General features: G+C 35.5%; 1 protein-coding gene across 2 annotated transcripts in view; it reads left to right on the top strand.

The window, feature by feature from the left end:
• neurl4 (neuralized E3 ubiquitin protein ligase 4) overlaps positions 1–15,793 on the top strand; it is a 58,634-nt gene extending 42,841 nt beyond the window's left edge. Inside the window, exons 19-29 of one of the 2 annotated variants that reach the window (XM_021480311.3) lie at positions 2,078–2,176; positions 2,263–2,415; positions 3,858–4,022; positions 4,104–4,262; positions 4,392–4,571; positions 6,046–6,139; positions 6,218–6,325; positions 9,385–9,529; positions 9,636–9,748; positions 10,911–11,070; positions 13,162–15,793. In XM_021480311.3, coding sequence (XP_021335986.2) covers positions 2,078–2,176; positions 2,263–2,415; positions 3,858–4,022; positions 4,104–4,262; positions 4,392–4,571; positions 6,046–6,139; positions 6,218–6,325; positions 9,385–9,529; positions 9,636–9,748; positions 10,911–11,070; positions 13,162–13,366 — 1,581 coding nt within the window. In that variant the 3' untranslated portion in view covers positions 13,367–15,793. Of the gene's footprint in view, positions 1–2,077; positions 2,177–2,262; positions 2,416–3,857; positions 4,023–4,103; positions 4,263–4,391; positions 4,572–6,045; positions 6,140–6,217; positions 6,326–9,384; positions 9,530–9,635; positions 9,749–10,907; positions 11,071–13,161 lie in introns of both variants that reach the window. The other variant, XM_021480310.3, reaches the window with a different exon arrangement.
• The last annotated feature ends 4,006 nt before the right edge of the window (positions 15,794–19,799 follow it).

The raw sequence follows: 19,799 nt of genomic DNA, 5'->3' as shown, positions 1-19,799 counted from the left end.
ATGGTTAAAATAGACAGGGCAAGAGACCTGCTGCACTGAATATGCATTCAGGCCTGGAGATTTAGGGAAAAGTCCTCATTTATTGTGTTTATATGAACACAATTATCTTAATAATAATATAAATTGTGGTTACGTGTATATGAAATTACGAATAAAAAATGTAGCAGGGCAATAAATTACTGTTTATTTCTTTGCATTTTAACTTTGTAAACTATAAAATCATGCATCTCCTCACGGTTTTTGTCTCATTTTGTGAGCTAACTGACAACATTTGTTCGCTCACCTCCTTCTCCCATGCTGGCCATGCCCACTCCTGCCCTTTGCTCGCTGAGCTCCATGCCCATTTTGATACATATTTTGAAAAAAATTCAGATGTAGACCTAAACTGAAAATGGGGGGGTTTCATGGCCCTTTAAGAGAAGTGTCATGGGATATTTAATAACCACAGAGAGTCAGGACCTGGCTTTAACATCTCAATCAAAAGACGGATATAGTTACTATTGCAGTTTAGTTATATCTGTTTATATAAACGAATAATTGAACTTTTTTCATTAATTTTATTTATTCCTGTGATGGCACAGCTGATTTTTTTTTACCACAGTTATTTTAGTCCTGAGCAGTGTTTGCCAGATATGGCAGTTTCCCACCCAATTGGGCAATTTAAATTTGATTGTGCCGGTAAAAAATGGCATAGGGGATTGGACAAAATTTAGGCGGTTTTGAAACGTAACTTTTATATGCAACTTATTCAACAAAACTAAACTGTGTGCTCTTACTCCATTCAGCTAGTAGTGACCAGTGCATAGCACAAACCGTGTGGGCCCACCCACATAAGGAGGTGAAGGAAAGTTGTATCAAAATCTGACTCTCTGGACATCCGACTCCCTTTTGCGTGCACGGGCATCACGCAGCGCCGGCTGTTAAACTCACAACACTTTATCATGTCACTATTATCGATCCCTTTTTTCACAATTGACAGCAAGAACAAACAGAAGCTTTGAACAGAATTTAAGTTAAAAAGAATTAAAAATGCCAAATAGGATGAATTTTTACCCCATTTCGAAAGTAAAACATAGTCTAACAATAAGTGCAGTGTGTGGGTGAGAGGGGGCAGTGTTTCGATGAGATCTGGTTGTGGTTCTGACTGCTGGTGTTGGTTGCTGTATGGTTAAAAATATGACGATTAAAGTAACTAGGTTAGTTTCGATTTAAATACATTAAAAATATTTAAATATTGATCTAATATTTTTGGCTTTTTGGACAGCTTTTGGGCTAGAAAAGGTCAGCTATATCTGGCAACACTGCTCCTGAGTGTCACATGTTCTTTGTCTGATATTCTCACTTGATGCTTAAGATCTTGGCCGTTCGAGATTCTTTTAAGAAAAAATGAACGTTTCAATTGTGACAAGTCTTGAAGTCATGAAGAAATGTTTAAAAAGTTTCCTGTTAGGATGATGGATAGGATGAATAATCATTTACAAAATATATTTAGTAAATTATGCCTGTTGGGTTTTGTAAATTAAGGAATTAGTGCTGCACGATTAATTGAAGGCTATTTTCGTGCTCATTTTAGCAGTAAACCCAGCTATGTAATCAGCAGTATATCTCCAGCCCCTGCTTTCAAATAGAGCGTTTACTTCGCAGAGCCATAGTTCACTTACAAGCTATGCAAAAAAAATAAATAAATCAAAATGAATCGGCACATTCCTAAATCGAATATATTCATTGCTTCTCTTAAAATGTGAAAATACCACATTAAATGACTTTTTTTTTAAAAATTCAAACTCATGTCTTCAGTCGAGTTTTTATAATTATTATTTGAGATGATTCTGTAGTTGTGCGGATATTAGTCGCATTGAATCTGCTCTGTTTGATCTCCAGTGTCTCCTATTTGTCTTTTATTTGCAGTTTCAGTTTGAGAGCGCCCTTAGTCTGAGATTTACTAGTGATCACAGAGCCTTCCTTTCCTGGCAAGATGTTCATGAAAATTCCAGATTATGCTGAATCGTGATTTCAGCTTCATTTCAATTAATCGTGCAGCCCTATAACACATTTTCCATCTCTGTTCTGGTTATAGGTTGGAAATCGTGTCGGGGTGAAGAGATGCAGTGACGACACCATGCACATTCTCATTGATGGAGAAGATATGGGACCAGCAGCCACTGCAGTAGCAAAGGTACCTCTATCATTCTATACTTATGTAATATGTTTCATTTTTCAGTCGTACAGTCCACTCAACCACGTTTTTACCACTTGTTCCAGAACGTGTATGCTGTATTGGACCTGTATGGAAAGGTGACGGCTGTGTCCATCGTCAGTTCAACACTAGTTGAGGATTCTGAGAGTGTGAAAGCTCCCTCGCTCTCGTCCGACAGCTGCAGTGAAGGAGAAGAGGACTGCACTCCTGTCAGAGAGGTGTGCTGCTTACTACAGCACTTTTTGAAGTTTGTTTCAGTTGTATTTTAAAGGGTCATGAAATCCCGGTCTTTCAGTTTAAGTTTAACTCACAATTTTGAAATATGCTACTTACTCTTTTTATTTTATAATTTTTTTATTACTATTTTGGGGTTTTGACCTTTATTTGGATAGGAAAGTAGAGGGAATTGACAGGAAAGCATTGGGATCAGAGAGAGAGGAAGGATCGGCATAGGACCCTAGGCGGAATCGAACTTAGGGTCGCCGTTAGCATTGGAGTGCATGGGTTGAAGCACTAAACCCTACATCACTGGCGCCGACCTGCTACTTAAACTTGAGCAGAAAGTATTCGTTTTAAGGCAAGGAAGGAGAGAAAGAGGGGAGGGAGCAGCTGTCATCTGTCAGTGGTGCATGCTGACTCACGTAAACCCGAGGAAATGAATGATTTTATATTTAATGAGTTTTTAAAGGAATGGTTGACATAAAAATGAAATATATCACATAATTTACTCTCCCTCAGACAGTCAGAGTAGTTTAAATTTTAAGTTGACTCTTCCATGCTGTGTAATGGTGTAATCTTCCAAAAGCAAAAATAACTCTGTGGTAAAAGTAACCCATACACTTGCAGGGGGTTAACACTTGTCTTATGAAGCAGATTGATGTTTTTTTGTTTTTTTTTTGTAACAAAAATAATTAACATTTTTAAATTATATTCTCAAATCACTGACTCACTCACATTCTCTGACTTGATCCGTGATGTATTTATAGCAGAAGCTCTAAGAATAGACGCATCTGGTGAAAACCACTTGCCACAGTTTGTTTAGCACAGAAGACGATGACAAACAAGAAAACTAGTTTGCTTGGCAGTAGTGTATAACGTTAAACAGTTTATTCGCTCTTACAATGCAGCATTCCAGCAGGATCAGCTGATAGGCATGGCTTTCAAAAGCTCCAGTGTCCGTGTTTCTGTGTAAACGCTCAATGAAGTGTGTATATGATGATCACTGTAGCCAATCACAGTCATACCTGTTGATCACGTGAACACAATGGCCAATCAGCAGTGTTGAAGACTCCTCTTAGCAGCACTTTAAAAGAAGCGGGAAATGCTTCCATTGTCACATTTTTAAACATATTTTGTACTGATTGGTACAGAAATCGGTACTTGCAGCAACAATACCCGTGACCCATCATGAAATACTGGGAATAACGGAATAATTTAAAAGCAGTGTTTTCTTAGAGGATAAGAAAACTATTTCATAAATAATAATGAGACACTGATGTGTCAATAAAGTACTTACAGAATTATTACAAAATGAAGAAACTTCAGTTACATGACAATAAGCTTATAATTAGCTGTTTTTCCCCTTATAATTCAACGAACATGAACATTTTGTCAAGGCTTTCGTCTAAGGTTTAATCTGAATTTGTTTATTTCTCCTCAGTGTGAGAATGAGCCTCCATTGGTGCCCACAGTCATGACGTTTTTGGAGAATCATGGGAAGAATATCCAGCTGTCCAATCAAAATCTGACCGCCGCTCGGGTGTCCAGCTACAACCAGGGGCTTCTGGTCACAGCCCAAGCTCTGCCTCGCCAGCAGCTCTTCCAGGTTTGTTTCTGCATAAGAGTCTTGCTGGATGTTAAAAACAATATCCATTTGATGCTAAGTGTGTCTCCTTTTGTTCCTCAGTTTCAGATTGACCGCTTGAATCCCTCATGGACGTCGTCTCTCTCCCTCGGTGTGATTGGTCATTCACCAGACCGACTCAACTTTCCTTCCACAGCCTGCTGCCTTAAACGCTCAGTCTGGCTACTGCAACGAGACTCTGTTTTCCACAACTCGCTAAAGGTGATGTCCTTTCTGGTCCTTGCCCCAGTTCTTTTTTCTCTTGAGGTTTTTCATTCTTTTTTCAGCCTGCCTCTTACTCGTGTTTGTGTACTCGATGTACTATTTCCTTTTTCTTCCTGTCATTCTCAGATTTGTGAGAACTATGGTCCAAACCTGGACACCTGTCCAGAGGGGACAGTTTTGGGGCTGTTGGTGGATAGCAGTGGTTGTCTCCATTTGTTTGTGAATGGCATGGATCAGGGTGTAGCGGCACAGGACATCCCGAGCCCCTGTTACGCTCTCATTGACCTTTACGGCCAGTGTGAACAGGTCAGAATCTTTATATTAAATTTCCTGGAACTTAAAATATGTTTTTTGTTAAAAAAATTGAGTTGTTATTATTAAGTACATATTTTAAATGTAATCAATATTTCATTCATCAATATCATCATTCAGAAAACCTCATCACAAAAAGTGAATTTGATTAAAAATTATGTTTATTATTATTGGGTTGGGGGATGTTGACCAATTTGGCATCGTATGATGTCTAATGTGAAACATTGCTATGAAAGACTGCATCGTTGTTGTAGGCGGTGGTGAATTAATTATATTTAAATAATTAATTAATTCATAACGAATTAATTGTTGCCTACCGTTTCAACTAGCTGACCCACATGATCTTTGTTTTACCCATAACCAAATCATAAATAAATAAAGATAAGTTAAAAAGGCGCTAAGCTGTGCCCGAAAAGTTGCTAGATTACATCATACGTTAATTTACATATTGCTGACAACATCACATTCTACTATTTCTGTTTGTTTAACAGCCTATGGTCAATAAAGGGGTATTTATATTTGCACTTCGCTTTATGTAAGCATGTCAATATAACAAAATAAAATTTTTTTTTTGAATACAGTTTATCACAGATGTGTAGTGAATTTGCAGTAATCTCTCAAACGTAATAAACTCAGACAAGTTCTGAAATTGTCACTAAAATCTCTGTGATTTGTGAACAAGAAAAGAATGAACGGTCAAATTAAATTGTTAAAATAAAGGAGAAGCAGATCAGTTTGACTGTATATTGGAAATAACCCTCACACTGCCGGTGCTAAATGATTTGCCATCGGTACGCAGAGGGGTGATCTGCTGTCAGGCTGCAGGTGGGAGACACTGCTGTACGAGGACTGGGCCACCTGTCAGTGCTCTGAGGCAGGGGAGGGGCCAGCGGCCGCAGCTCGTTGAGAAGAGTAGGGACGATACAGTATGGACAAATGACTGTCTATAAAAATCTCCAGTAACACAAAAAAGCCCCTTTATTGAAAATTTGTGGCTAAGGGGTTCTGAAAAGTCACTAAATCTAGCGACAAAGTCGCTAAGTTGGCAACACTGGATGTGGATTGTTTTCGTTCTAAAATGTCATTTTAAAACTAGGCTGTATTAGTGTAAATGGGGCCAGAGTGTGTATTTTTTGCGAGCGGGTTTGCGATGGAGGCGGGGTGGAGGATCTCGATGCTGGCTCAGCATCGTGATGTCTATCAGCCATCCCCAATCGATGGCATCGTCTATAGACCCAAACCTAGTTTGTGTGTGTGTGTATGTATATATATATGTGTGTGTGTGTGTGTGTGTGTTAATATGTAATGTAATCTTATTGGAAAATTCCTTGTCAGAAAATATTTCATTAAACATGTTCTTGTTGTTATTATTAATACAGTAATAGATATATTAACACTGTATTATATTGTGTTATTAAACAGATGTTTTTCTTTCAGAGTTTAGCTGATTGTCTTGTTGTATTGTCAGGTGACTATCGTGGCGAATCATGTGCCGGTGGTTGGTGGTGAGCGAGGAGACATGCGCTGTCAAGGGGACATGGAGAAGGCTGATATGGTGGACGGTGCGTCACATTCTGACCTTTATTCACACAATGTAGTTAATGTAGCTCTGCTTCACACTTTTGCTCTCTATGCTGCAGGTATAAAAGAGAGTGTCTGCTGGACTCCTCCTCCCGAGGTCAACCCTAATAAGACCTGCGAGTATCAGGCGCTGTGCTCCAGATTCAAAGACCTCCTCACACTGCCTGGTACAACCACATTAAACCTCATACATTTAAAGGTTCCCTAAAATGTGCCATGAGTTTGCTGCTTTGTTCCATGTGTGACATCATGTGAGCCATAACATGAATGGGATATGAGTAGCTCCTTCCCTTTATAAAAACAGCTCTGCCATGACCTTATTTTCACCTCAAGCTGAGAACTCTTTCATCATTTACTCAGCCTTCAATTGTCACAAACCTGTTTGAGTTTCTTTCTTCTGTTGAACATAAAGGAAGATATTTTGAAAAATGCTTAACATGTAACCCTTGGCATTCATAGTATTTGTTTTTTCTACTGTAGGGTACCAGTTTCTAGTATTTTCTAAAATATCTTCTTTTGTGTTCAACACAAACTAAATAAGGTTTGAAACTACTTGAGGGCGAGTGAATAGTGAATAAACATTTATTTCTGGGTGAACTATCCCTTTAATTAATCTGATTCATGACAGATGAAGTCTAAAATTTAATTTAATTTTGTTTTTTAAAATGCAGCGTTCAGTAGCTGTTTCCATTCAGCTATTTTAAGAGGCCTTTAAACTATCGCATAAAAATGAAAACTCCAAGATGCGTATCAATTTTAAAAATACTCATAAAATCTTATGTGTACAATTGAGAAGGAGAACCTTTTTCCACGTTACAACCCCTTTGATTGTAGTCTAGGGTGAAAGGGGTAACATTGAAGGTGTGTTAAAGAAAGAAACGCTGCTCTTTTCTCAAATGTTTATGCAATACTCAGTTTTGCACATAAATGTGATTTGCAGTAGTGGAAATCAAGTGAGACGGATATTTTTTGTGGTCTTTGCAACTTACGCATCTGTTCTGTTTTGTGCTGTCGCATCTGATCCCTGAACCAAACCGCATGTGTTCATTAGACATTACCATGAAAGCAGACTCCATTCACACCAGTGCAAATTGATTTTATACAGTCTTTGTCTTAATCCTCTTAAGAGTCGACTATGTTCCATTCGCCATATAAAACACTGTAATTGGCTTAATTGTGAATGTCCTAGATGCCTGTATGCTGTGTGTGTGTGTGTGTTTGTGTAGGGCTTTTCTCTGCTAACTGTTTCAGCATTCTGTCTTTTTGGGGTTCCTCTCTATATTGTTATGACTATTTAACGTACACAATGTCTTGGCTACTGGTTATTACTTTCCTGTATTTGAAAGTCTTATGTGAACCACAGAATTAAAACTCAGTTACATGCGAATAAGTGACTTATTTCAGCATTTAGTGTTTCTTAGGGTGCGAGATGCTTCTGATACTACAATACAATACAGTAGATTATAGATTAATTGGTAACACTTTACAATACCATAATTGAACATTTTCTAATGCATTATTACCATCCAAGTCAGTGCTTGTTAACATTAGTTAATGCAGCATGAGTTGACATGACCTAACAATGAACTACTGTATTTTCATTAACTAACGTTAACTAACATGAACAAATACAGTAGTAAATGTATTGTTCATTGTTTGTTCATGTTAGTAAATGCATTAATTAACATTAAATAATGAACCTTATTGTAAAGTGTGACCGATTAATTTAAAGAGATTTTTACAAAAAAATGTAAATTACCTCACTATATCTCACCCTCAAGTCCTTCCAACCCTTTATGAGTTCTACTTTCTATTGAACGAAAAAGAAGATATTTTGAAGAATGTTAGAAACCAGTAGTACCAGTAGTAACAGTAGAAAAAGCAAACACTATGGAAGTCAATATTTTTTCCCAATAGCGTTTCTAGTTATCAAATTTTATAAGCTTTTTTAAACTCGCATTATAACCACTGCATAATAAACTGAAACAATAATGCATATTGCAAAAAAATGTATTGCACTGAACTGAACTTGAACTCTGAAAACGGAACTGACACTGTTTCAGTTCACTGTAATCTTCTGTGAAGCTGCTTTGACACAATCTACATTGTAAAAGCGCTATACAAATAAAAATGGAATTGGATTAAATATTGTGCATCTGAATAGGATAATATTTTTACCTGTGTTACAATTTTGAAGAATGTTAGAAACTGGTAGCCACTGACTTCCATAGAAGACACTATTGTGTTTAACCTGCTGTGTTCAACAGGTTTGTAACAAGTGAAGGGTCTGTAGAATAATGAGATATTTATTAATATTTATATTTATTAATTTCTAGACAGTCAAAAGTTGACATACATTTCCTTGGTATTTTTTTAGCTTTGCTTTTAATCTGTATAACTTTGGTCAAATATTTTAGGTATCCTTCCACAAGCTTCTTACAATAGTTTGAAGGAATTTTTAGACCATTCCTCCTGACAGAATTGGTGTAACCGAGTCAAAATTGTAGGCTGTCTTGCTCGCACAAGCTTTTTCAAATCTGGCCACAAATTTTCTATAGGATAGAGGTCAGGGCTTTGTGATGGCCACTCCAAAACATTTACTCTGTTGACCTTAAAGCACATTTTAACTAATTTATCAGTATGCTTGGGGTCATGGTCTGTTTGGAAGACCCATTTGTGGCCAAGTTTTAATTTCCTGGCTGATGTCTTGAGATGTTGCTTAAGTATTTCTACATAATGTTCTTTCTTCATGATGCCATCTATGCTGTAAAGCGGACCAGTCCCTTCTGCAGCAAAACAGCCCCACAACATGATGCTGCCTTCCCCATACTTTACAGTTGGGATGGTGTTCCTTGGCTTGTAATCTTTCCCCTTTGTCTTCCAAATGTAACACTGGTCATTATGGCCAAACAGTTTAAGCTTAGTTCCATCGGACCACAGGACATCTCCAAACATTATTCTTTTTCCCAGTGTAATTTAGCAAATTGTAATCTGGCTTCTCTCTCACTATTCTGCTATTAAGCATAACAAAAACAAATTTGATACACCTAACTTTCCTAAAAGAGAAAAAGTTTAATCACATTAACATCTGACTTTTTTATGGTTATGTGCCTTTTTATACAGTGTATGTAAACTTTTGGTCTCAGCTGTATGTGCACAGATTGAATGTGATGGTTAATGCTAACCTGTTACATACTGAATCCCTTGCTCTTTTTTTTTCTTCCAGATGGTTACTTTAATGAGGATGCCAAGTATAACCTGTGTTACTGTGAGTCCTGTCATAAATTAAGGGGTGATGAGGCCTATTACAAGCGAGGAGAGCCCCCCAGAGACTATGCTCTACCGTTCGGCTGGTGCCGCTTTGCACTCCAGTCAGTTACTTTTAAGTTGCTTCTGTATTTAAGCTGTTAGAATGTGAAGATGATTTATTAGTGGTATTTAATGCCTTATCAAGTGGTCTTGTCTTTATTTAATCAGGATCAAGACCCACTGTGAAGTCTCCAATGCCTTCAAGAAGTGGCACATTGCGTATCACGGCACAAGTGTCGGTTCTCTTAGACGCACCCTGGACCACAACCAACTGTTATCAGGTTAGCAGTTACTGGAAAATAATTCTGAATTTATTCATTAACAATTATTGGGTATTGTTTGAAACCATTAAACACTTCTGTTCATCAATGACTAATTATAAGTGATAGTAATATAATTTATATTGTTTGTATGAAACGTAATTGTCACGCAAATATTAATCTGTTTTCAACACTACTGATAATGTAAAACAATAATATATTAAACAATTACATTAAACATTGAAGAATGGAGTAATTATGCTGTCAGTCCTTTTACAGCAATAAATTACATATTAATAGATGTTAAAATGAAAAACAGTTATTTTTATATAATGTAATGTATAACATTATTTTTCAAACCAAATGTATAGTTATAATATACATTTGGTATATATATTTATATATTAAATATATTTATATAATATATTTATTTTAATATTTCACAATACTACTGTTCATACTGTATTTTTGATCAAATAAATCAAGATTGGGTGGTGTGATTGTAAGAGATTTTGTGTAGATTCTTATAATTAAGATGTTATTGTGTTATTTAATAATATTTTTCATAAATAAGTGAAATATATATAATATATACATAATATTCAGTTGAATTCAGAATTATTAGTGCCCCTTAGAAATCTTAATTTTTAAAAAAATATTTCCTAAATTATGTTTAACAGAGCAAGGAAATTTTCACAGTATGTCTGATAATATTTTTTCTACGGAGAAAGTCTTTTTTGTTTTATTTCTACTAGAATAAAAGCCGTTTTTAATTTTTTAAACACCATTTTAGACAAAATTATTAGCCCCCTTAAGCTAATTATTTTTTCGATAGTCTAATTAACCTAGTTAAGCCTTTAAATGTCACTTTAAGCTGCATAGAAGTGTCTTGAAAAATATGTAGTCAGATATTATTTACTGTCATCATGGAAAAGATCAAATAAATCAGTTATTAGAAATGAGTTATTAAAACTATTATGTTTAGAAATGTGTTGAAAAAAATCTCTCCGTTAAACAGAAATTGGGGAAAAAATAAACGTGACTAATAATTCAACTCCTTTTCAATTGTAGGCTTATTATTTTTTTTATCCAGTTCATCTCTAACATTGAAAAGGCTAAATATCTGCTTCTGAAATGCATGAATGTGTGAATTAAAATCAGCTTCTCTATTTCTCATCAGCAGAATCATCCTCTATTTTCTCGTCATCGTCGGTGAAGACGGAGGGTCATGGCAGCTACGGAGAGCCGGAGGAGAACAGCGCTCCAGAGAGAGACATTCCCAGAGTGCAGCTCTCACCAACCATGCGATATTCCGGCCTCGAGGTCTTCGCTCCGAAAGTGCAGTAAGTCCACAGTTTGCAGACTTCCTGAGGACATTTAAACAGGACATTAAAATTATAGCAGCTTTTGGATGCTATAATGAATAAAAGATTTACGACAGTTGGTTCAAAAGAAATGAAATTGTTGTGTAGCATAATGTGTTTATCAAATCAAATTCGGAGATTCTATTATGTTGTCTGTTGCTCTGTGTTTTCAGATCTTTTTTGTTGTTTGTTTAGGGGTAAAAATAAGCAGCGGTGTACTGTTAGTGAACATCCTGATCAAACAATTTATGCATTCAATTACTTAAGGGGCATATTTTGCCCAAAAATGAAAATTTACTCACCCAAAAGTGGTTCTCTCAAGATTTTCTTTCTTTTTTTGAACACAAAAGAAAATATTTTGAAGAAAGCTGAAATTTTAGCGAAAAAAACATGATATGCTATAATATTACACTGTGCTGTGACTGTTATTTAGTTACCTACAGTAGTTGCTTTTTTTAGCATTACACTAAAATAGTAAACTATTTTCAGATGATGCGTAACAACATTGCACCTTCTGTAGCCCTGGTACAGCAGCAGAGTTCCTTGATTATTATGCCAGATTGAATAAAAATGTACAAATGTCTGTTTAAACAAAAAAATTATAATAATAATAATTATAATAAAATTATTAAAACAAAAGAAGCCAGAACTCAAATAAAAAAAATAAAAATTGAAAATAAAAAATTCAGAGTTTATGTAGAAAAAATTGAAGAGGTCCCCAAAGCGTCCAGAATTTGTTCTGTTTGTGGTTGAGATCATAGGTTAATTTTTCCAAAGGAAGAAAGACTGACAACTGAGAAATCCACATGGAAATAGTTGGAATTTGAGAAGTAGACTATTTTAGTAATATACATTTCTTAGCCAAAAATGTAAGAGTTGTAAACAGGTTTGATCTCTGAGTCAAAAAGGTTTTCAGGAATGTCATTCAACAAAAAAAAGTGAGGGGGAGAAAGAAAACGTTTTCCAATTATCTCCTGGATTGCAGAATGAACCCCCCTCCAAAATGGTTTGATGTGAACACGGGACCAAAATACATGAAAAATGTGCCCTTACACGTTATTGCACTTCAACAAGAACAAGCTGGGAACATGTTATGCAGATGAACAGGTGTAAAATAAATTCTGTGGAAAAACTTGACATTTTGTTCATGTATTGAAATTGAGGTACATTTTGGAAAAGTGCAATCACAAATCTTAGACTAATCTTCAGGATTAAACAGAACTCTTAGGATTCAGAGTAAACCTAAAAGGCATAGAACTGAGAAATAAGCCCTATAAAAAGCTTAGTTTTAATATCTCAATAGAAGCTTTGAATATAAATATTACAAGACAATATGACGTCTTATATGAGAACGGTCAGAATGACCACTATGGTAATTCTAGTAGTTACAGAATTCCACTGTTAAATAGGAAAATTATCAAAGCCTTTTTTTTTTAGCTAGATGCCAACGGTCTAATCTGATTCAATGATTTATGCTATGCTAAGCTAAAAGTGTTAGTAAGAGACCCAGAGATCGGCTGAATGGATTCAAAAATGGTAATGCTTAGCTGTTCAACTCTGGTGGATGTTTTCAGGGTAAATAAGCCTATTTCCAAAAAATGAAAATCAGTGTTTTAGGGCTGCACAATATTGGAAAAAGTCTAGCATTGTTGATATTTTATATTCTGCTAAATATATTTCGATATGAATACAATTTCACTAGATCATTTGAATGACTATTTGGAAAGAATTAGTAATTTTATATTTATTTTAATCTATTAGCATAGACAAATTCAATAAATAATCAAATGTAAAACAATACTGTATAGTGTTAATAATAATTAATAATTATTCAAAGTTACTAAACAGTACCATTTTTTTATACTTGAATGCCATTAAAATCTGATACAGTGACAGACCTTGGGAAATGATCAATTATATTCCAGATTCAATGTTTAATATTTTGCATTGTGATTATTACTAATGCAACATCAATGCTATTTTGCGGATCTAAAGTAAAACGGCTTTAGTTTTATCCTTTGAAAACTCAATATTTGTACAAAATGGTCACCGTTCCACTTTTCCCTGCAGATTTCGAGACCCGCGTTCGCTCCGCTGTCACCAGGCTCAGGTGGGCTTCCAGGTGTGTGTCCGGCCAGGCTCCTATAAAGTAGGTCCGTCGTCTTTAGGAATCAGCGAGCCGCTAGACCCGCGATTCAGCAATGCAGAAATCGAATGGATCACCAAGGAGAAAGGAGGCACGCTTCTATACGGCCTGCTCATACGAGTGGAGTAAAAACAGACTCGAGCAAAGGAGATCACCATCATCCTCCTCCTCCTCACCATTTTTTTGAAACCAAATTTCAGCGCAGCCGTTGAGGATTTTTGCATTGTTTTTGCTGCCCAAGCTCACTCATCTCTGCATGTTTCAGACATTCTTTTGAGTTCGTTCTGTTTTGAAGGAGGGCGATGAAAATCCCCAGAGACAAAGACACTGCCTGCACTTTATGTTTCGGACACTGGTGGGCGATTTTTAGTTTTTCTGTTAAATTCACTCACTCAGCAGGCTCTCCGTGATTTTTTCTGTCTGTTCATACATTAAAAAAATCTATATATCACCTCTTTTCTTTTTAAAAAATCTTTACAGCCTGTTTTTCTCACAGAAATAATACTGGACTGAAGCAACACAAAACCACAAGTTCACAGCACAGCTCTGAATTGATACTCCTGTTTTTTCTTAAGACTCGCAAAGGACAAATCAACCTGGAAATAACCCGTTTCAATGACTATTTCAAGAAACGGACAACCTGAAAATGACCTTAAACATGCAGCAAAATCAGGAAGAGACTCAGCGTTACTGTTTGTTCATCACTTTCTTTTGTTTACACCAGAGCTTCTGCTCCATATTTGGTTCTTATAGCTGTGTATTTATGCACACATTACAGTGTTTAGTGGATCAAAAATTCTACATCAAGACAAGAAGGTAAGAATTCTCTTGTGTTTTTATTTTTTATTGTGAATACACAGTTATAACTATCTATGAAGTGGATCTCATATATATTTTTCTCCATTTGGCCCGTTATTCTGATGAAATCGCTTTATAAAGTGGTTCAAAATGATAGTTCACCCAAACTCTTAAAATGTCAACAATCACCATTTGACCATCAATGATTTGAGTGACTCTTATTTTATTTAGTTTTTCACATTATAGAACAGGACTCATCAAATTTGTTCCTGGAGAGCCGGTGTCCTGCAGATTTTAGCTCCAGTCCTGATCAAACACCCCTGAACAAGCTAATCAAGGTTTTACAAGGTATACTTGAAACACCCAAGCAGGTGTGTAGAGGCAAGGAGCTAAACCCTGCAGGAACACTGGCCCTCCAGGGTCAAGATTGGTGACCCCTGTTATAGAAGATGGTGATTCTGAATAAAATGTATTGTAATGTAAGTCATAAAATGTAAGTCAATGACTAATTTTAGCATTTTAAAGGGATAATTTACCTAAAAAAATTAATCTGTCATCCTTTACTTACCCTTCAAACCCTATTAAAGTTTCTTTCTTCTGATGAACATTGATGAAAAAAGATATTTTTAAGTTATTGTACCCATTGACTTCCATAGGATATTTTTTCTTTCTATGAATGTCAGTGGGCGTCATCAGCATTCTTCCAAGTATCTTCCTTTCTGTTTTCCAGAAGAAACAAAACTTTTTTAAAAACTACTTAAAGGAGAGTGAATGATTATTTTTGTGAACTATCCCTTTAAGAATAAAAAAAGAGTCATGATTTCTTGACTATTTAGTCATTAATCATATAAAAGTTGACAGTTTTATCTAAAAATCTTCTGTTATGTTTGGATGATGAAGAAAAAAGTAATCTACAATCCTAAATCAACACTTAATAAACATTTTTGGGTGAACTATCCCTTTAAATATCAACCAAAAGTACATCATTTCACTGTATTGATGCACAGAAATCAATATCGCCCCCAAAGCACTCTGAAAATTGCTAGATGAGAACATTTATGAAGCTTTATGTGTATTTGTGCGTCCAAATGTGCGTCCCAGTAGTCTTTTTATCTTTAAAGTCACCTGCGGATGTTCTTGTCTTACTTTTCAAAAAACGCTTCACTGCTTTAGACATTGTTTACACAATGGTTTATGTTCAGGTTTGTCTTCTATTCTGAAGTAACTTGCTGTTAAAAGCATTCGTTTACTCGCAGACTTCAGTGTAACAGCCAGGATGTGAAGTTAAACAGGTAAATAAGATAAACAAATGCAAACGTCTGTTTATGTACTACTTTCAACATCCTGTTCAGCGGGAAGGACTGTTTATTCAGTTATGTTGAGGAATTGTGGGAATTGAAGTCTATATTTGAATACCTGACCCCAGGATTGGTGTTTACACTGGGAATGTGATTTGTTTTAATAGATTGTTTACTCCATGCTAGACATATTGCCATTTTTTTTTTTTTTTTGTATTCTCTTATGACTATGATTGCACAAATGTAAGCCCTTGCTGGAAAAAAAAAAGACGACGACATAAAACTCAACTCTTCCGATTGTATCTAGACTCTGTGAAGGCATATCTATCCATTAGTTTTTTTATTAATATTTTATTTTGTTGCCAATACGACATACTTGAGTGTACATTTCGCGTTCGCAATCCCGCTTTATTGCCAAGGGCAAAGTCTGAATAAATGCTTGCTATGTACATTGGAAAAATGTGAAAACAGGGTTCACGTTGGCCCATTGCTGCTTTTTTTTTGGTCATTTGTATTATTTGTTTGTGTTATTTTTATGTCTTTACATTGTGTTGTACAGCCTGTTACATAACACTAACATTACCTACCTGGTTTGTAAGAAAATAAAAATACAAAAAAAAGAGACAGTTATGCACAACATATGAAAGAAAAATGTGTCCGTGTCTTTCATTAGTTCTACCTGCACATCACAAAAATCTGTGATAATTCATTTCTGACAAGACAAATACATACTTAAAGGTCAATATTATAAACAATGGCCAGATATTTAATAAATCTTCATTTAAAAAAGATTCAGAATTAGATGTTTAAAATAGAAATTGCATAGGTGACGTGGTCACACTAGAGTTAGAGCATGCAAAATTCTTTTGTACGACACTGCGAAAAGGGACGGGATTAAGCAAGATGATGACAATAAAGGGCATCTATTTTACCCCTTTTACAAGATGTAAGAGAAGTCTTTGGTGTCTCTAGAATGTGTCTGTAACGTTTCAGCTCAAAACACCCATCAGATTATATTTTAGGGCTGAATTATTAGCCTCCTGAATTATTAGCACCCTTGTTTATTATTTTTTTTCATTTTCTGTTTAACAGAGAGAAGATTTTTCCAACACATTTCTAGACATAATAGTTTTAATAACTCATCTCTAATTACTGATTTATTAAGTTTTTGCCATGATGAAAAAAGTATTTGACTAGATATTTTTCAAGACACTTTTATACAGCTTAAAGTGACATTTAAAGGCTTAACCAGGTTAATTAGGGCAACTAGGCAGGTTAGGGTAATTAGGCAAGTTATTGTGTTATGATGGTTTGTTCTGTAGACTATCGGGAAAAAAAATAGCTCAAAATGCATTAAATGTTTTTTAAAAAATTAAAAACTTGCTTTGTTCTAGCCAAAATAAAACTAACAAAACTTTCTTCAGAAGAAAAAATATTATCAGACATACTGTGAAAATTTTCTTGCTCTGTTAAACATCATTTAGGAAATATTTTAAAAAATTCAAAGGGGGGCTAATAATTCTGACTTCAACTGTATATTGCGAATTGAATACAATTTCAAAAGAAGACTTGAATATCTCAGTAAAGAATGCATAATTTTAAATTGGTTGGGATGATTTTATAGGGGAGCGCATGTGCATAAAATACAATTACAAGCAAAGTTAAATGCATATAACAGAGCAAGTATACAAATTAAATAAGCAATGACATGACCTCCTGGGGAGACGAATAGAATTCAGCAGCAGAAATGAAATGATCACTGTTTTCATTTAGTAAATATTTGTACAATTCATCTTTAAGGTACAAAAGTTTAATTTATTGTGCCCAAATGCATTAAATTAGCTTGAAATGCTTAGTCACAGGCACTAAAAACAAATGCAAATAATTAACTTTCTCTCTAAGGTTAAAGTTTGAAATGATCCCACTGTGTTGTAAACTGTAATGTCTGGTTAATTATAATCATAAAGTTACGTTGCAGATTCTGCAATGTGACTATTGCACACTCTCAGCTTGCAATATTGATGCTGAAACTATATTGTACAGCCTTAGAATTTATTATAGCCTCCAGAATTTGTCTATTTTGGTGTCTGAGTACAATGTAGGTGTTTTTGTAGCCTGTGGCTTTAAATGCAAATGAGCTGCTTCTCCCTGCCCACCATTCCAATGTGCGTGTCTGCTTCTCATTATGCGTTACATCAGATAAACAGCAGTCAGTGACAGAGACCGTGTATATATATATATACACACACACACACACATACAATATATATATATATATATATATATATATATATATATATATATATATATATATATATATATATATATATATATATATATATATATATATATATATATATACAGTATATATATATATATATATATATATATATATATATAATATTGATTAGCATAGCAGCGTCAGTCAATGAATTTATTCTGTGTTGAGTATTTGCATTAAGTGATCCGATTAGCTGACGCTTCCGTTGGCGCTTGAAAATTTGAAAAATTCCCACCCTCTGCAGCGAGCGGCGCTGCGTATCCACAATTTAGTTCGGCAACACATGATGTCGCCATTCAAAGTGAATGAGATATGCTGATGCCCCGTTTGAATGTGTTATTGTCTTTATTACAAACATGCTGTTTTAAAAACGTTTTAATTTTATAAAATAACAGAGAGTTTGAACAGATACTTTAATCTCTGTTATTTTGCAAAGAATGTTCTATGGATGTATGTATACATGTTATTACAGAAACAGGGCGCCTGTCAATAAACAGGAAAACCGCACTCCTATGTCACTGGGATTTGGGTCCTATTTTAACGTCAGTAAAGAGAGACTTGTTGTGTTTATATCATTCCAATATTACAGTGGACACTATATTTACACAGTTTGGTCCAAACAGCTTACAAAAGATGATTTTTCATCATAGGTGCCCTTTAAAATTTTGTAGTTTTGACCTCCGATTGGTCTCAAGCAATCACGTGATGCAATTTTTCAGATCAGATTTCACCAAGCTTTGGTTTTGCAATGCAGCGAACTGTGAAACTTGTTGCACGAGCTTGTGTTTCCAGTCTGCCGCATTCGCATGCATATGAATGGAAATCTATGGGGCAAAAACAGCAGCGTGACCGTGGCTTTATTCTAGCTGGAAAGTAACATTTTACATACAAATACTATTTAAATCTTACCTCATTCTCTTGACGCTAATCTTAAGTGCACAAATGTGCTGCTTTCATTTGAGCAGACTTTTGTTAAAAGGCACCTATGATGAAAATCCTTGTTTGTTAGCTGTTTAGACAGAACTGTGTAGGTATAGTGTGTCCACAATCATACTGGAGCGATATAAACATGTTCATAAGCATGTTTGTAATAAAGACAGAAAAATCCTTATGTAATTCTTAACCGCTATAATCACCAAGGCCACATGTGTCAGTGAACGCTAATATGTGTGTGTGTACTGCAAATGCCATTCGTGTAAAGCCTGGTTTATACTTCTGCGTCAAGTGACCGGCGTAACCCACGGCGCATGCAACGCGTGTAGCTGTGCATTTATACTTCTGCGCGCTGTCTCTGTTGGTCTGCATTAACACTTCCGAAACGCTAGTTGGCAGTGAGGTGTAAATGAGGCGGCTCTCGGTCTCGCCCACACTCATAATCGCTACCAAGCTGACCAATGACAGAGCTTGCGCTACGCGTCGTTGCGTCATTTTTTGAGAGGTGCACGTCAGGGACGCCGATGGCCATGGGGAAGGGCTATGAAGTCAGCGCCGTAGCATACGCCGGCGTTTGACGCAGTATTATAAATCAGCCTTAAGACTCATCGTTTCAGAAAGGCTTGAATGAACTCCACAACAAATACATGAAATAAACTTACTTGGTAGTTTTGACTAATGAGCTGTATTTCAGCTTCATTAGAGTCTGTCTCTGTCACTGACTGCTGTTGTATTGCATGAGAAGCAGAAACACGTATGAACGGTGGGCGAGAATAACAACCTACAAAAACAGCCACAATGTACTCAGAAACTAAAATGGGCGGATTCTGGAGGCTATAATAAATAATTTGATGGGTATTTTGAGCTGAAACATTAAAGACACATTCTGGAGACACCAAAGGCTTATCTTAGATATTGTAAAATGGGTAAATTAAGTAAAACAATGGTTAAAAAATCTGTTGTCAACAAAAGTTAAGAAAAAACCTACAATATTCAAAACACCATGCTATTGGTTGAGCCAGTGGTGTTTAAACCAACTGAACAATGTTTTTATAGGGTTAGTCCAGTAAATAAATTTGCACTGTGAGCTCGCGTTTATTTTTGGTGTGTTAATCTTATTAATAATATTGTTCATGAGGGTCATGAATCGCATAATTATTACTTTATAATTACTTTATATACGGTAGCTTTATTTTACATTCTTACAAGATACAAAACTTAAGAATGTCAAATAAAGCTATATAAATAATTA

Source organism: Danio rerio, chromosome 12 (assembly GCF_049306965.1).
Source record: "Danio rerio strain Tuebingen ecotype United States chromosome 12, GRCz12tu, whole genome shotgun sequence".
In the NCBI taxonomy this organism is placed as follows: Eukaryota; Metazoa; Chordata; class Actinopteri; order Cypriniformes; family Danionidae; genus Danio; species Danio rerio.
This window is presented reverse-complemented; position numbering and strand designations above follow the sequence as displayed.